At 27.3% G+C, this 20,738-nt stretch overlaps 3 protein-coding genes across 3 annotated transcripts in view; 1 reads left to right on the forward strand and 2 right to left on the reverse strand.

Moving 5' to 3' along the window:
• LOC136076723 (usherin-like) overlaps window positions 1–20,738 on the reverse strand; it is a 765,758-nt gene that overhangs the window by 257,073 nt on the left and 487,947 nt on the right. The window lies entirely within an intron of this gene.
• On the reverse strand, window positions 6,400–7,052 carry LOC136075815 (uncharacterized). The gene is made up of 3 exons (XM_065789253.1): window positions 6,950–7,052; window positions 6,592–6,737; window positions 6,400–6,525 (listed from the first exon to the last, which is right to left on the reverse strand). Exons 1-3 carry the CDS (start codon window positions 7,050–7,052, stop codon window positions 6,400–6,402), a joined length of 375 nt encoding a protein of 124 aa, XP_065645325.1.
• LOC136075816 (uncharacterized) lies at window positions 14,947–19,705 on the forward strand. Its single transcript, XM_065789254.1, has 2 exons — window positions 14,947–15,229; window positions 18,096–19,705. The coding sequence occupies exons 1-2, from the start codon at window positions 14,947–14,949 to the stop codon at window positions 19,703–19,705; spliced, it is 1,893 nt and encodes a 630-aa protein (XP_065645326.1).

The raw sequence follows: 20,738 nt of genomic DNA on the forward strand, positions 1-20,738 counted from the left end.
ATCAGCAAAGCAATCTTAACCCATGGTCAAACAGAGAAAGTTTTTTGCAATTTTTAGTTCACTAGACGATCGTTCACCCTCAGCAACTGACTCAGGAATAGTGTTGAAAATCCGGAGCATGATACAAATGTATGCTAAAAGGTGTTTAAGCTTCTTTTCGAAGAGTGCATTGGATTTCCTTGCTTGGAAATTGTTTTGTGTGCATAGTAAAAACGGCGAACTTTTTCAATGTGATTGACTTTGTTCTTTCTCGGATGAAAACCTTGCAATTATTTTAAACTTTTTATAAAAGATTATAATTATTTAACCAGACGAATGAAAACATCCAAATCACTGGATCAGACTATCTAAATTAACATTAAAAACGTTCACTTTGAATTCTCTTGTTTGGCTGTCGTGGAAATGGACTGTATTTGATGCCTCATCGTGAAAGTGCTTTAGTTTGCCCTTTCATTTAGTATTGAGTTCAGTTTAGAAGCGGTCCAGCAAAAGTTTGAGCCTCTTGAAAAATTTGCAACCAAGAGCCCTTAATCTGTCTGAGATTTCCAGCAGCTGTCCAATCAAACGTAGCTAATTTTATATATATATATATATATATATATATATATATATATATATATATATATATATATATATATATATATATATATATATATATATATATATATATATATATCGCCGTTTGACAATAATTAAAATAACCGTGTAAGATAATACAAAATCTTTTAAATATTAATTTTGTTATTAATATATTTTATATATTAATTAAATTTTCTTAAAAAATTTTAATAAAGAAAGAAAAAAATTAATGAATAAATTGAAAAAATATAAAAAAATAAATTTTATTTTTTATATTTTATTCTCTTGTTTCTTTTTTTTAATTTCTTGTGTTAGATTTAGAATAATTAAAGAAAAAAAAATTTTTTTTAAATAAATTAATAAAAAAATAAAAAAATAAATAAATAGACAAATAAATATAGATAACAAAAATAAAAAGATAAAAAGTGAATGCACACACTCACATTTAAATACATGGCAAACAATTAGGGATACTTTTTACATAAGAATTCAAAAATATATATAGTATAAACTTTTTTGCATCCTCGTTAGTAAATAAATGATACAATTAAATCGTGTAAAAGTTTACAATAGAAATTTTTTTTTTATATGGTTATAGATAAAGTTAATAAACATATTCATAATTAATTATATAAATCAAATCATAAGAGTACTCTTAGTTAACGAAATTAAAGAATTTAATTCCTTTAAAGAAATTTAATTCATTGTCGTTTAGTAGAAAAAGAGTTTGCCCAAGTTTTGTTTTAAATTGGTTAAGCGAAGAGAGTGTTTTAAGATCATCGTTTAAAAGTGTATTCCATAATTTAGGTCCTCAATTTGTGATTGAGTATTTAGTGGCTGAATAATAGGTTTTGGATTGACTAAAGTTATATTTTGAGATTCTTGTGCTGTATATATGATTTTTTTTTTCAAATATTGAGTAAAATAAAGGCGGTGCCGTTTTTTATCAAGGTTAAACATAAACATAAAAATTTGATAAAGATTTATTTTGAAAACATTTAATATATTGAGTTTACTAAAAAGAATTTTTGTATGGGAGAGTCGACCTTCATTTGTAATAATCCTTATAGCATGTTTTTGCTTGCAGAGAAGTTTATTTATTTTTGTAATGTTGGTGCTGCACCAAGCAATATTTGCATAGTTTAGGTAAACTTTTTGCTTTTGGTTTTTTTAATTTGATGTTTTAGTTTCTTATATTGGTGTTTACTTAAAATTAGTACTTGTACTATATGTAAATATTCCATGAAATGTAAAATCTATTTCAGAATACATTTGATTTGATTTGATTCGATAAAACAAGTTAGCATCATCGGCAAATAATATTGAATTTAAGATATTAGAAAAATAATTTAAATCATAAATATAAATTTAAAATAAGAGGGGTCCTAGTATTGAGCCCTGGGGAGCACCGCATGTTATGGTCATATTATCCGTCTTTTCACCTTCGTATAAAATATATTGTTTCCTGTTAAACTAGTAACTTTTAAACCAAGCCAAGTTTGAATTTCTTATACCAACGATTTCGAGTTTGGATTATAGAATTATATAATCTACTGTATCAAAGACTTTGCTTAGATCTATAAAAACACCGAAAGTATACTTTTTTTCATTAAATCCTTTAAATATATCATGTACAAGATGTAAGGTTGCGTGATCAGTAGAATGACCAGATTTAACACCAAATGTTTTATTGTACAAAATATTGTTTTCGCTTAAGAAAGAATATAGTGTATTATACATAATTCGTTCTAGAATTTTTGAAAAACATGTAAGAATTTAGATCAGCTTATAATTAGTAACGTCAAAAGGATCACCTAATTTTAAAATTGGGACAACTCTGGCGATTTTTAACTTTTCCGGAAAAACTCTCCCTTCTAAAGATAAATTAAATATATACAAGAGTGGGATTGTAATGAGCTTTATAGAATTGATAATGATGATACTACTTATATTGTCAACTCCTATATTTTTTTTGGGTTTCATTAAAGAAACTGCGGCTAATAATTCTTCTTCAGCAAGTTTTTCATTAGACATAATATAAGTGTTATTAGAAACCAAGTATGCATCAAAGCTGGTTTGTGAGGAATCCAAAGCTGGTTTGTAAGGAATCCAAAGATTGTAAAAGACGGTTAACATTGTCAACAACAGTAAGGATTTTGTACCAAGTCGTAACTAACAATAGTAATTCAAAAGATGATAATCATTTTTTAAAATTTTTTGCTTGGGCTGGTCATATCCAGGTTTTCCATGGCATGTTTAAGAGCTTCCAACATATCTCTCAGCCTCTTGGAAAGTGGTTTGATCAAGTCAGTACAAGAGCTCCATCTTGTCATAGAAAGTCTATGCAGTGAAACTTCTGTTGCTTCAGTTAAGACATTCTATTGGGCAAAACTTGTACTAAAAAATACGTACCAAGATACATTGACATCATATCAGCGATAATCTTACCTATTTGACTTCTTTCTTCATCACGAAAGCTTCAAAATACAAGAAACGTTCTTTAATTTGCCAGCGATAATGAATGCTGTATTTTCTTGAATCAACTCATAGGTTTTCGCTTGTTCCTTTTTTATAGTGGTTATGCAACTCTTTCTGTACTCGGTTTAATGGTTCTGAGGCCGACTGTTGATAAGGTTTTCCGAACTCTGTGGTAGCTGGCATGGCTAACTGTTTATGGGCTTACGGAATACACTACGGTTCCATCTTATTCAACTACAACTAAATCTTATTTTGTAAAATGAAAAAAAGGTTATAACTATAATAATAGAATTTAAAATTTAAAATATTTTTTTCATTTTTATTCCGAATACTGAAATTTCAACTTCAATTACAAAAACTAGGCAGATTTCACATTGTCAGTCATTAAAATGTTTTTTATTAAATATTAAAAAAAAAACAACGGGTCGCCAGGCGTCTTCAAGCTTGGCGCCCGGGTCAATTTGCGCCCTTTGCCCCTGCTCTCAAAGACCCTGACGGTACCAACTACAAAAATTAACGTCAATTGCTATAAAAAAATTTAAGGCAGCCTTATTTTTGGAAACGGCTTTATATAAGTATAATTAGCTTAAAGACAACTAAAGTATTCCTCGGGTTCAATTGCGGTGAATAAGGTGGCAAAAAGGAAGCTGAAACATCGGATTGGCCGAGCAATTCGATTGCATCTTTTCGACGACGAAGTGCACAATTATCCAATACTTGTACAGAACAGGGATTTGTATGGAAATAAATTGTCTTAAATTGGTCTTAAATTTTGCTTATAAACTCACAAAAAAGATTGCCATTATAGGCACCATCCACAATTTTAAAGCTTAGATTTTCATTAACTGTTATAGCGGCTATTAGACTTACATTCTTTTCACGATTTGCTGGCACTGTAACAAAACTTTTGTATTCTTTATAGAGTAGCCATATTGGTTAGAAGTATGTAAGTTAAAGCCTGTTTTCGTCTTAAATCAACGTTTTGTTGATTGAGCGAGTTGATTTCATTTGGTACTAATGTAAATCGTTTTCTAGTGAACTCCTTTGACTATAAATACTTAGATATCATTGGTATAGATGAACTATAATTCCTATTAAAACAGCAAAAATAAAGCTTGAATAATATATTTTATTTATAAGCATAGTAAGGCAGGATTGCATGTGTATTGCATTTGAAAAGTTTTCTCTTGATAAAAAAAGCGTTTATCGCTTATAATTAATACTTAATTTAACGCTGCTGCTGTTGCAGTTGTAACCCATTCGTGCACCTAAGACAGTTTTTACCATACTTGACTTTTCAATATTTCGTTTTATATTTTTGACCACGCAATGAGGTATTTTTAAATATTTATAATCTGTTAATATCTGTTTTTAATCAGTAAAAAGATCAAAAACTTTGCTTCATAAGCTTAATTTGTAATAAGATCAAAAACTTTTTAATTTGATGACTTCTAGTAGTAAAGGATAAACCATATTTTATTTTTAAATGAGTACAGTAACTTTGAAAGTCAGGTAAATTATTTAATTCATGCATTTTAATACTAACATAGTTTGAGTCCTTTGTCAATTGTAGTTAAAGTATATTAATCTGTTATTTTTTATTTTAAAAATTAGAAAACGATGACGACTCTAGAAAACGATGCTCTTTTCAAACGGTCAAGCTCTTGATAAATTTAGTGTTTATTGCCAAAACTCTTGCATCTCACATGACCAACTCTACGTTTTATATTAAAGAACAAAATCGTTTAATATTTTATTTTAAAGAAATTAATGAAAATCTTTTTGCTTTTATAATATAAAAAACCAGGTCGTTAGATCGTTAGTTTTTTTTTAATTGTTAAACATTTATTACGAGGTATGTCATTAAAAAAATAAGGTTGTATTTTATAAATGTTTCTAATTTATATATTTTTCTTAGTTTATATATTTAGTTATATTTATTTATGTGTGATTTATTATGTGTTTATATGTGTTAAGGTTATATGGATTTATATTTTAAAATTGTGTAAATATCTTTTATATATGAAGTGTTTGTATGTTTGTGATGTGTTAAAATGATATGTGTTTATAGTTACTAAGTGGTTATTATGTTGTTTGCATGGTTTCAAATTGTTGTGACTTGGCTTAGTTTACAGCAAGATTAATGGTCTTGCTACCCAACTGGTGTACTTTGCTATAATGTGACTTGGCTTTGTTGAGAGCAAGAATGTTGTCTGTTCTAGTAAAGTGGTGTACTGTCATGTTGAAACACATAAATTAAATCTGTTTGTAGTTAGTGTAATCATAAAATGTGTTAAAAAATATTGTTGAAAGAAAGTGTTTAAAAGAAATGTTAAAAAGATTTATAGTTTTTTAATGTCTATAATTTTTTTAATGTTTATAATTTTAAGTAAATTTTATTGAAAAGATATATACTTCATTAAATTTTTATATACTGTTGCTTTTTAAATAAATTTTGTTTAAAAGATAAATACTCTGTTCTTTTTTAACAATTTATGCTTTTTTATGATAAATAAATTTTGTTAAAAAACGGACAAAGTAATAATAATAATAGTTAATACTGGTGAGATAAAGCGCCAGTCAATATCTATGACAACCGGTATATATTCGTTACTGTTCAGTTTTAAATAAAAAAAGCTTTAATAAAAACTTTCTTGATTTTCGTCTTGTATGCTATTGCTTTTAAATCAACCGATTGCAAGTTTGATTTAAAGGTGTTATGTGTAATTGGTTGAACAACTTCTGTTCGTAGACTATTCCATCCATAAACGACGCTAAAAAAGTATTGTCTTTTCATACAAAAATATAACTAATTCAGGTTTTAATCTATGTTTTGCTCCTCTAATGTTAGATGCTGGATCTGATGAGCAAATAGAGTTCATTGCTTGATTTTGGTTAATATCAATCTTTTCAATACCTTTAAAAATCTTGAATTGCTGGATCAAGTCCCCTCTTTGCCGCCGAGCCTCCAAAGTTGTCATATCCAAAATTTCTAATCTTTTTTTGTACTCAAGATGTCTAAGTTCCATTATCATTTTGGTTGCTCTCGTTGAACTTTTTCTAGTTCATTAACATCTTTTGTATAAGACTCCATGCTTAAATTGAAAACTCTTTATATGGTCTAACATACGTACAATACAGTGTTTTTATTAGATCTTTATCCTTCTATTGAATGTGTTATTTAGCAGTGAGAGCATACTATTTGCTTTACTGGCTGCGTATTTTACTTGTTTGGCTCATTTCAAATCACTTGATATATAAACACCAATGTCTTTTTCTAGTTTTGACTTTTCAATTTCCATTAATGTATTGTTATTAGTCATAAAATAAGAATATTCTTTATTATTTCATAATTTTACAATTTTCAAAATTTAATCCCAATTTCCATTTTGTAGACCATTCTTCAAGTTTAATAATATCATTTTGAAACAATTGTGAATCATTTTGAGAAGAAATAGGTGCAATTATCTAATTATCATCAGCACATAAACGAAATTCATTAATAAAATTTTCTGGTAAATCATTTATAAATACCAGAAAAAGGAGAGGACCTAAAACAGACCCTTCTGGTAAACCACTAAGAACATCAACCCAATTTGTCACATTTTCACCTAAAACCACTCGTTGTTTTCTGTTAGCTAAGAAGCAGACTATCCACTTAAGAAGTTTACCAGAAATACCTTAAGTCAATAACTTGGATAATAACTTTTTATGCGAAATACTATCGAAAGCTTTTATCTGTGTACAAAACATCTATCGGTGTTCCATTATAAAACGCATCCGTTAAAATCTCAAGGTATTCTAATAGGTTTGTTGTACAACTTTTGCTTTTCATAAAACCATGTTGTTTTTTTTTAAAGTAAATTATTTTTTATCAGGTATTGCATAATACAATCAGCTATTATTCTTTTCAATACTTTACATGGTATTGAAGTTAATGAGACTGGTCTGTTGTTTGATGCTTTTAAGTTGCTTCCTTTTTTGAAAAGTGGCATAACATTTGCCTTTTTCTACATATCTGGTACTTATAGTACCTGATTCAATTGATTTGAACATTAAATATAATGGATATCATATTGAAGAGCTGCATTCTTTTAAAATATAAGAATGAACTAAATTAAAACCAACCAATTTTGTCTTATCAAGTCCTTTTAGCTAGTAACAAATTGTAAGGTATATTATGCAATTCAACAATGCTTGTATCATAGTCATCAACATACACAGAGTGAAAATATTTATTTATTTCAGTAGCCATATTAAGTTGATCATGTATAATTTCACCATTTTTATTTTCCAGAGCTCGAATTTGATTTTTTACTGATTTCTTTTCATTGATATATTTATAAAGCAATTTAGGATTAGATTTGAACTTGCTGGCTATAGTTCTTTCTAGCTGTTTTATATTGTTCTTGATATCATTTTTTATTCCAATTTTTAGTTTATTATATTTAGTTTTTGTTAATTCGTCATTCCAGCCATAGCGTTTGTTAGAGAGCCATATATTGTTTTTAGTTCTTATTTTATTTTTCAATACAGGAGTAATCCATGATACAAAATAAATCATACATTTCATTCAGAGATTTACCTTTAAATTCAATTTCCCAATTCACGTTATTGAAATGACTTGAGAATAATTGTTAATTTTTTTTTTGATATAATATAATGGATTTCTTATGTTCTTTAGAAGACTTAAGATCATTCATTAGATAACAGCACTTTAGTAACTAATGACCCTGTTTGAAATTCCGAAATGGAGCTGAGTTAGTTATAGAAATAATTTTTTCTTTATTGTTTGTAATAATAAGGTCTAGATTATTAGTTGATTCGTAGCTTGCTTTTTGGAATGTTGGCTCACATACAACTTGAAACAGAAAAATTCTTCTAGACATTCGATAAATTTATTAGTTTGAGATTAATTATCAATTGCTGAAAAAGGACAATCATTGTCAGACCAATCTATTGTATTATAGTTGAAGTCTCCTGTAATAATAAGATCGCTGTATTCTTTCTGATAAATACTTGTCCTAGCAGCATTAATTGATAACAAAATAAAGTTATTGTACTCATGAGATATGTCTGGTGGTCGATAAATGCATCCATTTAGAATTTTTTTAATTTTAAAACATAGACAAGTCCATATTTGTTCAATAAAATTATCGTTCAACTGTAAAATATTTGTTTCAAACTGATTAATACATTGTTTGACATAAATACAAACACCTCCTTCATGAGTCTTTCTATCTCTTCTGAAAATATTATAGTTATTTATGTTTACATCTGATTCTGCTTTAAGCCAAGTTTCTGTAATACAAATAACATCCGGTTTATATATTTCAATTTGTAACCTTAATTCATCAATCTTATTATTCAGAGGCGTTGCATTTGTGTACTAAAACATCAGTTCTTGGCGTTTTTGTGTACTGTGTTATTTGTTTACCCTTCAATCACAATTCTTAAGCTCATGAAAGTTTACTGATTCAATATCTGTCTTATCGCCCAGCAACTTATTGAGGCTGTGAACTCCACCACTGAAATAACTTATTTTATTGTTAGTTTTAAAGTTGGTGCATCTGATGTGATTTAAGTAATAATTTGCAAAGTCAATGTTGTCCTTGTTTAGTTTTTTACGCTATTCTCTCAACAGCTTCAATTTGTACCGTTCAGATTCAGTCAAATTAGGATTTATAAATACATTTTCGTAGGCTTTATCTTTCTTTAATTCTATGGCCTTTTTTAAAACAGAATTTTGTTACGGTTTATCAGTTAAAAGAACAATATGAGGAGATTTAAATCCATTCTTTGACTTTAATTTATAACATTTTTTATTTTGACATTGACACTCAACTTTTGCATAATTTTTTCAATATTTTGTTTATCTTCTTCAATTGCTTTGACTTTATTATTTGGCGCTGATTCCACTAAACAAAAAAAACCAAGTTTTTTTTTCTTTTATCTTTTTCTTTGTTTTTGTTCAAGAACTCTGTTAGTCAAGTTTGCATTATATTTCATTAAAGTTTCTATTAACTTTTTTAAATCTTCGATTATCGCTTATTGCTTACATTTGTAAGTGTTGAAATAACCTAACTGCAAATTAACTATTTGGATTACTGGATAGGAGTGCTACCACTCTAAATACCAGCGGATTACCTCCTGTCAGTCAATTTATTTAGTTGTTTTTATTAGTTTTGCTTATTAACACAAATAGAACTGTTAGTTTTTTGTGTTTTTTTCCTATTTATTTATAGATCCTCCACATATAAAAATTTATAAGTTTTTATTTCCTTCATTAAGTATGTTTAACTATTAAGTATGTATATATACACACACTTACACACATACATACATGCACATATTTTAATTTTTCTGTATTGTATTGTTGACCTTTTTTCTTTAGAATATTAAATGTAAAAAATATTGAAATAGTTCAAGAAGTTTCAATATTTCCAAGTTTCTTCACTTGAAGCAAACGATTGTATTAATTTTATCAATTTTTTTAATTTGAGTTATTATCTGTAAAATCCCTTTCATTACTTTGAAATGTACTTAATGCAAGATTTGAAATTACAAGTAAATTCAAAACTAATAATAGAAAGCCTCCATAAACAATCGTTTGCTTCGAGTAAAGAATCTAGGGAATAGTGAAATTTTTATATTCTTTTATTAAATACTCATAACATTTTGTCAACAATTATTAAGAACTACCTTACATATAACATTACTCAGTTAAAAAATTATATCAATTTATTTATTATAATCTAAAAATAAAAGTGCAACTTTTATTACTTTAGGCATCATTTTTACAACCTCCTTAGATGCTTTATTTTAATTTAACAAGTGAGTTATTAAACTTCCTTTAAATGGAAGAAACCCGGTTAGGTGAGCTGAGATAAATCGTTGTCAAAATGAAAGAGATAAGCCTAGACGAGCTGAGATGAATTGTAATCAAAATGAAAGAAATCAGGCTTGGCGAGAACTCGATAGGTATAATATGCATCACATAGCAAATTTAGTTGTTATTTTATTTCTTTAGTTCTACTTTGGTGCTCTACCAACTATCATGTTTACTTTGTCTACTGTAAAAATGTGGTTTTAAGTTTGCAAACTTTAATTATTTAAAATTTGCTAAGTTGATCATTAGCTAATAATTCAAAAAGAAATTAGTTGTCGCAATCAAGATAAAATAATTTTATTTTCTGATCGAATTATAAAATTTGTTTGCACCGATAGCTATTGTGTTTTTGTTATTTTGTGTAATAGCTAAATGTCTTTACAATAAATTTCTTTTCTTACAGATTTTGACTATTTTCAACAGTGCTCTGGAAAAAGCATCAGCAACAGGTAAATTGGTTTGTACTGTTTATCTTTTATGTTTTTACTCCTTTTATCATGTCTTAATTTATTATTATTATTATTTTCATTTTAGACATTTTACAATGCTTTTTTAGCATATTGCAGATCAAATAGAGGGGTTACATAAGGCACATAAGGTGTGGGCCTAAATTTAGAACAAAAGCTCCGCCCCGCCCACTTTTTTTTATATACAGTGTTGATCATGAAGAGAGAGTGGTGGGAAAAAAATTAAAAACAGTTATGTTTTGTTAATTTGTTAATAAAAGTGTAAATAAAAATGTCTTTAATTTTACAAAGCTATTAGGCATTTTTTTAAAACCACGATCCGCCATGATTCGTATTTTATCTGTGTGAGCCAAAGTCTATGCAAATATTTAACGCAAACTTCAAATTATATAAATTATCAGAAATTATATCAAATGTTACAGATTTACTTGAAAATTTTATTGCGGCAATATTTTCTTAATTTTGATTTATATGAATCTCTATAAAGCTTTTACATGCCGTTTTATAAAGTTTGATAACCCAGTAAACACACGACGTCTTAAAGACGCCTAAAAAACGTCTTTAAAACCACTATACGTCGTTTTTTAAACGTCTTTTAGACGGCATGTGTTTACTGGGAAGTCTTGTTTATTAAACAGTGTTAAAAGATAGTATTATAGCATGCTAAAGTGGTTGAAGTGCTTCGCGCGGGTTTAAATCCTTTAGATTTCACAATTAATTTTTTTTTTAATCTTTTTCTCACTTCCTAGAACACAAAGTAAAACTATTTTAAAAATCTGCAAATATTATATGCATATCATATCGATATTATATGCATTTTGGAAAGTTTTAAGGCTGATTAAAAACAGTATTTACTAAACATGGACTTTGATATACTAGATTTAAAATATCTTTTTTAAAAACAAGTAAACATTTTGAATTAATAAATCATCTAATTTAGATTTTTTTTACTAATTGCTTTCCTCTTTTTTTTTTAAAGTTTTTGCTGATTTTATTAATCAGCCCTAACTACTTATCTATATTGCATTATTTTTAATTAAACTTAACTCAATTTTTTGTGATTAATAACTTCCACGAATGGTATTATTTTTTTTTATTATTTCGCTGAAAGATTGTTAGCAAAAATTTATTTTATTGCTGAAGTTTTGTAGGTACTTAAACTGTTTTATTTATCACTTATTAGTTATGTAAGTTTTAAAAAAACGTTTGAAAACAACTATGTAACGGGACTCGGTGATAAGAAAAAGTCTTTTTCTTGCTCCGGCCAGGATTTTCTAATATCATAATTTCCTTTTTGAAGTTTTTAACAAAGGGAAAAATGAAAAATAAAATAAAATCAAGCTAGCTAAAAGAAAAAATTTTAAACTTGGAAGAGGAAGAAATAAAAATGAAAGAAAAAATGGAAAAAATAAATAAATAAAAAAAGAAGATAAAAAATCTTATTCTCTTGATTTTAGTAATATAAATCTTATTTATGCTACTACTGGAGTAGGAGCAATTGTTGTCATATTATTTTTAATACAATAAAATAATGAAAAGCCATTGAGCAAGCCAATTGAGCAATCTAAGAATCTTTAAGGAAGAATATGATGCAGATGGGAAGACCTTGTGCTGTAGCATTTCCCCTTTACATGCTGGGGTTAGGTTTTTGAATTTATTTTGTGTATTTCAAATAGAATTGAAATGAAAACTTGGAAAGTAAAAAAGGTTTTAAAAGATAAATAATTATTGAGAAAAAAAATTATTCATAATAGGATTATTTTTACAGCATAAGGTTAATTTTTAATTAAAATACAATGTCTGTAATGAAATAATGATACACCTTTTTGCAAAAATATTTAAAAACCAAGATAAAATGTTAAAAAGCCAAGATGAAATGTTGAACAAAATAATATACAAAAAAACAAACAAAAGCAACAAAAAAAAAAAAAATCAATTAAAAATAAATCTAGATATTTTCAATTAAAAATATAATTTTTTTAAGTTTTTGTTTGAATGAAGCAAAAGTCAATTAGGTAGAAAAATCAAAATTTGGTAAGACTATTATTTTTCAGAGATAAGAACCTCGGTAAAAGGTCCTTATCTCTGAAAAATAAAACTCGTCTTTGCTTTTACGGCAAATAGGGGCAATAAGATTGTTATTAATTCAAAGATTATTTTTATTTTAGGTTTCATTCAATAAAGATTTTGTAATACATTTGGCGACAAATTTTCTCTTCATTTAAACATGAAACATAAAATATTAAAGATAATTGGTTGATATACTTTAAAATATTCATTTCTTTAAAAAGTTGTTTCGTATGAAAAAACCAATTTTTTAAATTTATTGCACGATGTGTAGTGATTCAGTTCAAATCATTGGAGTTTGGAAGCAAGAATATCCCAAAAGTTTATTCATTAAAACGACAGACTTAATTTCTCATTTAATAATTTGTTAAAGTTCGAAAGATATAAATATAAAAGTAAATAAAGTTTTCCCCCTCCACAAAATGAGGGTGAGTTGAAAAGTCTTCATGATCATAACTTTCAGAAAATAAAAGATTATTCAATTAAAGTCTTAATGTCAATGAATTTAAATTTATTATAAGATAGCAGCAAAAACCTTTTTTTGGACTCATTCCTCTCATATTTGGGGGAAGGAGGGCTAATTTTGCGAGTATTTTTGATCCCGGGCTTCAATCACCGCAATTTTTTTGCAAATTATTATATTTTGGCTTAAGCATGAGCTTAACATGTTTGGAGCATTTGAAAATTGTCCATTATTTAAACAATGCCCGAAAGTATCACACATAAAAAATCAAACTGGTACCCCAGTGCTCATGTAGATTCCCCCCCTCCTTGCTGCGCCTATCGTTTAACACAAAAATAAAAAATATTGTCTTAAATCTCTATTTTACTCAATTAAGGCTTTATATCCACATAAATACAACGATTATATATTTTGCCACCTATATGTCAAAATTATTTTTCCAATTTTTTTAAAATTTTAATAAAATGTATATAGCTAAGTATGTATATTCAAAATTTAAAATAATTTTAATGTATAGTTTCCAAGAAACTTAACTTTGTAGCATCAGCGAAATTAAGATTTATCCTGGGGAGGGGTTTGGGATCAAACACCAAATCAAGATTTTCCTTTATTTGATTTTTTATTCTAACCATCATCTATTTCTACATCTATATTAAAGTTTTCATTAAATGAATCAATATCGTTGTCATCATCTAATGTGTCATCATTATTTTTGCAATTGCTTGTATTTACGTCTACTTCTTCTTGTACTAAAAGGTCTGTAACTTCTTTTGGAAGAATATAATTTTTATTTTTAGATCTTGTACTTAAAGATAATGTACGTATAATTGGATCTGATGAGTTAATCGCACGTGTAAATACATCAAATAAAATTTTGAGCACTTGCGAGCATGTTGTAGCCGATCTTTTTTAGTGATTTTGTTGCGACACCCTAGTGCTTCTTCGCCCAAAGCTCCTACGAGAACAGGAGAATTTAAAATATTTTTTTCTCCATGTACTAATATTTTATAGACTGTTGCAGTAATTTTGAACCAGCTTCCATAAGTTTTTAAGAAATTTGAATATGTTTCCTCGTAATAGTTGCAGGATGTATTAGGATGAACAGTATGGTTACTATTAATAGTTATTAAAATAGTACAAAAAAATAAAAATAAAATTAAAAAATAGTTCAAAAGCTTATAACGAATTCTTGCTGATTTCCAGGATTTTACCTAAAATTTTGGGATTTTTGATGGACTTTTGTTTCAATAGTCCTATAGCTTCGATATCTAGCAGGTGCTGTCATGTGTGTATCGTGATATGAACTTTTTGTGTGATTACAGTCGATGTAATATCTAAACACATTATCGTCTGACAACATATCATTGTTACTTAATCTGTTTAATATTTGAATTACTTCAGCTTCATGTTAAACAACATTTTTTAGAAGCTTAACCATGATATAGTTTTGACTATTATATGCTGTATGTTTTTGCTGCAAGTAAAACTCGTTCAATTGAGTCTGTTTTGATAATTTTTTGATGAACGTCCCGCTTTTTTCTTATTTGATAAATTGGTATATTTTTTGATTGGAAAAGCGGGTCTGTCTATCCATTTTTTATACTTCAAATCTAGCATTAAATTTATGTACCTTTTCCCACTTTTCTATATATACATAACTCTCAATAATTTTAAAAGTTTTAGGGTATTGCATTCATAAATACTTACTACTGAAAAAATATACTTAAAAGCCTTTTAAGAACTTTTGTGACGGTATAAGAGTGACTAAAGTGTTTGATATTTCCCTCCTGGATAAATTTGAATATACACGGTGTCCCAAAAATAACCGAACTTCATATTTAAATCATATAACATGCAGCGCCATCCATTGATAATTTGCAGCATGAAAAAGATAAAATCATCCTCTTTCAAACGCACCTACATTCATGTAAATTGGATGACAGATGTGAAAGTTACAGCCATTTCAATAAAAGAAAAACGCGTCCTAATGTTACAAAATGAAAATGGAACAAAGAGCGAATATAAAATTTTGTGTTAAACTTGAAAAAAAATTTGCTGAGACATACGAATTGATGAAAAAAGTTTATGATGATGATTGTACAAGTCGTACTCAAATTTATACGTGGTTTACACGATTTAAAAATGGTCGTGAGGATTTAAAAGACGATCTGAGGCCAGGTCGTCCAGAATCTAGTAATCGTGCTGAATTGGTGGAAAAAGTCCATGAAATCATTGGTATCGATTCAAATTTTACTACGAGAATGTTGGCTGAGGAATTAAATACAAGTAAAAACACTATTTGGAGAATTTTAACTCAAGATTTGGAGAATACTATTTAGGCGTTTTAGATTGTTTGTGAAAAAGAATTTGTCGTGTTAGACCTGAATATCCAGCAGGAAAACAACTGTTTTTATTGCACGACAATGCACCGCCTCACAAGACCAAAAAAGTAAACGAATTTTTGATGAAAAAACGGATTTCTCTCATCAACCACCCTCCGTATTTGCCTGATCTACCACCATGTGACTATTTTCTATTTCCAAAACTGAAAACCAAGATGAAAGGAGCATTTTATGATGATATCCCAGCCATTCAAGCAGCTGTAACCGAGATGTTGAAGAACATTCCTATAAATGACATAAAAAATCTATGCATGCGCTTGTTGATCGTGCCAAACGTTGCATTGAGTCTGATGGAATACATTTTGAATAAATAATAACTTTCAATAATGATATAATGTGTGTTTTATTTTATATCCAAAAAGTTCGGTTATTTTTGGGACACACCGTGTGTTTCATCGCATCTAGTAGTATTTGCTTCGGATTCCATTTTTTTAAAGTATTTTTTTACGACAGAAATGTGTAGTTTTCTTTCAGTAATAACAACAAAGAATTAAGCTGTTTTTATCTTTACTAAATCAAAGTCATATTTTTACAAAAGGTTACTTAAATTGATATTGGATAACGACCCACAAATGACCCTCAAAAACTGTAATTTAAAAACCACTTAATTATTGTGAATTAAGATTTATAATAATCACAAACCACATAGTCGTAATAAAACCTTCCATAGCTTTCTACAATAGAATTACAGAATATTATTTAGTTATAATGATACATTCTGTAATAAAAGAATGTATTAAACAAGAACGCATTGCAAAAAATCGCAATAATTGGAGCATGAGAATAAAATACTCTTAAAAGGTTTACCGCTTAGCCCGAATGCGAGGGCAATAAGCTATTAAAATATTTTAGTTCAATATCTTATACAAAATTCAAATTCATCGATAGATTTCAAATTTCTTAAAATTATGTTTTATTGTTGATATGTTATGACAATTTTGGATCAACAATCAATAAAGATGCAGAAAAGAAACATCTTAAAAAGACCTTGCGTCATAATTAGTTTAAAAAAGGGCAAAAAGGAGCGGCTTCATCTTTCACTAAATTTTTTTGAGCAAATTTAGCATCAACAAATGCTGAGACCACCTAGTAAAGAATTGTAAAACAGTTTACCTGCTCTACTAAAGTTTAAGTACCGTATTATTTTGTAATATTTTTTTCATATTTTGGCCCTGCTTTCACGACTACTTTCAATATATATATATATTTTTTAACTTAAATTATCTAAAACTAGCCTTAATGGTCTTTCAATTGATATATAAATGTCTGAGAAAATATAAAAATTATTTATTACCCTCAATATTTCTCTCAAAATATTACCCTCAAAATTTCTCTTGGATGGCCCGTTTTGACAAAAAAATTTCACTTTGTAACTAACCCTAGTAGCAAGATATATTGATGCAATAATGGTGCAATATTGGGTATCTTAGCCAATATCGGACAAGATATACAATATTGCGCCAATAATGGTAAAAAGTATTGCGCCAATATTGACATACCAATATTGGAAAGTATATGCATGCTGATATTGCTTCCATATTGTTTGTCCAATATTAGAATGCCAATATTGGAGTTTTTTTTTTTTTTTTTTTTTTTTAATTTTATTTTGCTGTTTATATAAATTACAATTACCTTTCACAAAAAATAAAATATAATTACAAATGTATATATAATAATATAATGCTCAAAGAAGATATGGATGGCAAGATACCAACCTTATCTTTTCATAGAGCCCCTACAGATCATAACAATAATAGTAATATATGGTTAATAATCAAGTAGAAATTTTAAGAGAAAAAGAAAAGAAATAGTAAAAAAGAAGATATAATATTTTAGAATAAAAATAGAGAAAAAAAAGATGTATCAATTAAAGTTCTCCTCAGTTGGTTAAAAAAGAATATATAATATTGAAAAAGTTAAAAATGTTTATTTAATATATATACATATATATATATATATATATATATATATATATATATATATATATATATATATATATATATATATATATATATATATATATATATATATATATATATATATATATATATATATATATATATATATATATATATATATATATATATATATATATATATATATATATATATATATATATATATATATATATATATATATTAATAAGAAAACATCAAACAATACGAATTCTCTTAATACAAATAATAATTTATTTTGAGAAATTTTCACTGGGTTATGGATACCAGCATCATCAGCTCGTAAAATATTACAAAATTTTTGAACGTTAAAAAACAGTTTTATAAAAATTTTTTTAACTGACGTCAGCAGTTGAATGGCTTATTTTTTCGTTACGCAAGAATATAAAAAATGGAGTCCAAAATTTAGTTTTAACAAACTGCCCATTATCTAGATTTATTCCGCCATTCGATGGGAAACATTGGTGCCTCTGTATTTCAAGTGCTTCTCGTACTTTACGGTCGAATTTTTTTGTTTCAACTTTAAGAGTTTTAATTTTCTCCCAATTTATTTTTTCAGAGCAAAACTTGCTATGTGTTGCAATTGCTGACTGATGATGTTTGCCATCATTTAAACTTTTTTGATGTTGTTGAATTCTTGTTTTAATTTGTAATTTTGTTTCTCCAACATATTTTTTCGAGCAATTGCATTCAACTAAATATGTACCAGGCTGGCTATTTAGGGGCAATCTAGATTTGTTTTTACATGTTAATATTGTTCTTAAATTAGGATTTGATTTAAAAACTACTCTATAGCCAACTTTTCGAACAACTATCTCTCACAACTTAATAAAAAACAAAGATTTTCAAAAGCAGAATATGACAGTATATATCCAAGTGATCCAATCCCACCTCGTATGTATGGTCTAATTAAGGCTCATAAGCCTGAAAAAGCTTACCCTATGAGAATAGTTATATCAACTATCGGCACACCTAATTATGGAATATCTAACTACTTAGTTAAAGCAATACAACCTATCTTAAATAAAAATAAAACACGTTTGAAAAATTCTTTTGATTTTATTAACAAAGCAAACTCATGGAATGTAGACGAAAACGAAGTTCAAGTTTCATTCGATGTAATAAACCTTTATCCATCAATTCCACTTAAAGAAGCTACTTTAATTCTTATAGATCAATTAAATAAAGATGATTCCTACAGATGTTCTACCAAGCTTACTATATCAGAAACAAAAACACTTATAGAGCTTTGTTTACATCGTTGCTATTTTTTGTGGAACAACGAGATCCATGAATTGGAGAATTCCGGTCCTATTGGTCTTTCATTCATGGTTGTATTGGCAGAATCTTTTCTGCAACATCACGAAGAAAATGCCTTCAAAATTGCAAAGACATTAAATCCTCCTCTCGACTTAAAAACCTATCTAAGATACGTCAATGACAGCCATGCTAGATTTTCAAACATCCAAGAAGCAGAGAAATTCAAAATAATTTTAAATAAACAACACCCTGCAATACAATACACAATTGAGACAGAAAACCATAACAAAACTCTGAATTTCTTAGATATAACAATAATAAATAACAGCAAAGGTAAGTATGAGTTTAAAGTCTACAGAAAAGAAGCCATTACAAATATTCAAATAAAACCGCACTCGAATCACGACCCCAAAATTTTATGCGCAATATTCAAAGGTTTTGTTCACAGGGCATACTCCATATGCAGTGTTACACATTTAAAAAATGAGATAAACTTTCTTATTCAAGTTTTTAATGAAAATGGGTACACCGAAAGCCAACTAAAGAGTATTGCAAATCAAATTAGGAAAAAGCGCTACGTAAAGAACAATAGAATTCAATCCGAGAACAATGCTTTCCCAACAGTATCATTACCGTGGATACCTTCACTATCACCAAAGTTAAGGAAAATATTTCGAAAAGTTGGCTATAGAGTAGTTTTTAAATCAAATCCTAATTTAAGAACAATATTAACATGTAAAAACAAATCTAGATTGCCCCTAAATAGCCAGCCTGGTACATATTTAGTTGAATGCAATTGCTCGAAAAAATATGTTGGTGAAACAAAATTACAAATTAAAACAAGAATTCAACAACATCAAAAAAGTTTAAATGATGGCCAACATCATCAGTCAGCAATTGCAACACATAGCAAGTTTTGCTCTGAAAAAATAAATTGGGAGAAAATTAAAACTCTTAAAGTTGAAACAAAAAAATTCGACCGTAAAGTACGAGAAGCACTTGAAATACAGAGGCACCAATGTTTCCCATCGAATGGCGGAATAAATCTAGATAATGGGCAGTTTGTTAAAACTAAATTTTGGACTCCATTTTTTATATTCTTGCGTAACGAAAAAAGAAGCCGTTCAACTGCTGACGTCAGTTAAAAAATTTTTTATAAAACTGTTTTTTAACGTTCAAAAATTTTGTAATATTTTACGAGCTGATGATGCTGGTATCCATAACCCAGTGAAAATTTCTCAAAATAAATTATTATTTGTATTAAGAGAATTCGTATTGTTTGATGTTTTCTTATTAATATAACATACACTCTTATACACGATGTCTACACTGAAATCATATATATATATATATATATATATATATATATATATATATATATATATATATATATATATATATATATATATATATATATATATATATATATATATATATATATATATATGTATATATATATATATATATATATATATATATATATATATATATATATATATATATATATATATATATATTGATGCAAATAGTTAAGAAGAAGATGTAATAATAAAAAATACTAATAAGATGTAATAATAAAAAATACTAAGGTCATAAAAAGAAGATATTTAAATACAAATTTCCAATTAAATATATGATATCATATTCAACATATAGTATATAAAGATTACATTTAATATTTAAAAATACAAACAGTTTAATAATCAGATATAATGCTTAAAAAACAATTTTTTGTAAACAAAAATAAAAATTAATTCGTAAGATTTAAAGCGTAAGTTTTTCTTTGACACTGAAATGAATTTAAAGAATTTGCCATATTTAAATTGCCTTTCAGAAAAGAGTTCCATAGCTTGGGACCTTTATAAGTTATACTTATATTCTGTGTATTTGTTAACTTTTTTAGGTAATTTATATGTGATTTATTCTTAAGAAATACTTCTCATTTAGATTTATTTAGTTGTTGGCATGCTCATACTGGCAAATATTGATATGCCGATTTTGTCTATTAGCTTTTTAATATTGACTATCTTTGTAGTTATACGCGTACGTAACCAAATTTGTTAAGTAACTAAACTTTCTTAATATTTTTTTGTTAATTATGGGTTTTTATTAGATTTTTAACTGCAGTAATTACTCTGAGAAATCTTTTTATAGAGTTCCTTAGGTTTTAAACCATAT

This window comes from Hydra vulgaris, chromosome 02, assembly GCF_038396675.1.
Source record: "Hydra vulgaris chromosome 02, alternate assembly HydraT2T_AEP".
In the NCBI taxonomy this organism is placed as follows: Eukaryota; Metazoa; Cnidaria; class Hydrozoa; order Anthoathecata; family Hydridae; genus Hydra; species Hydra vulgaris.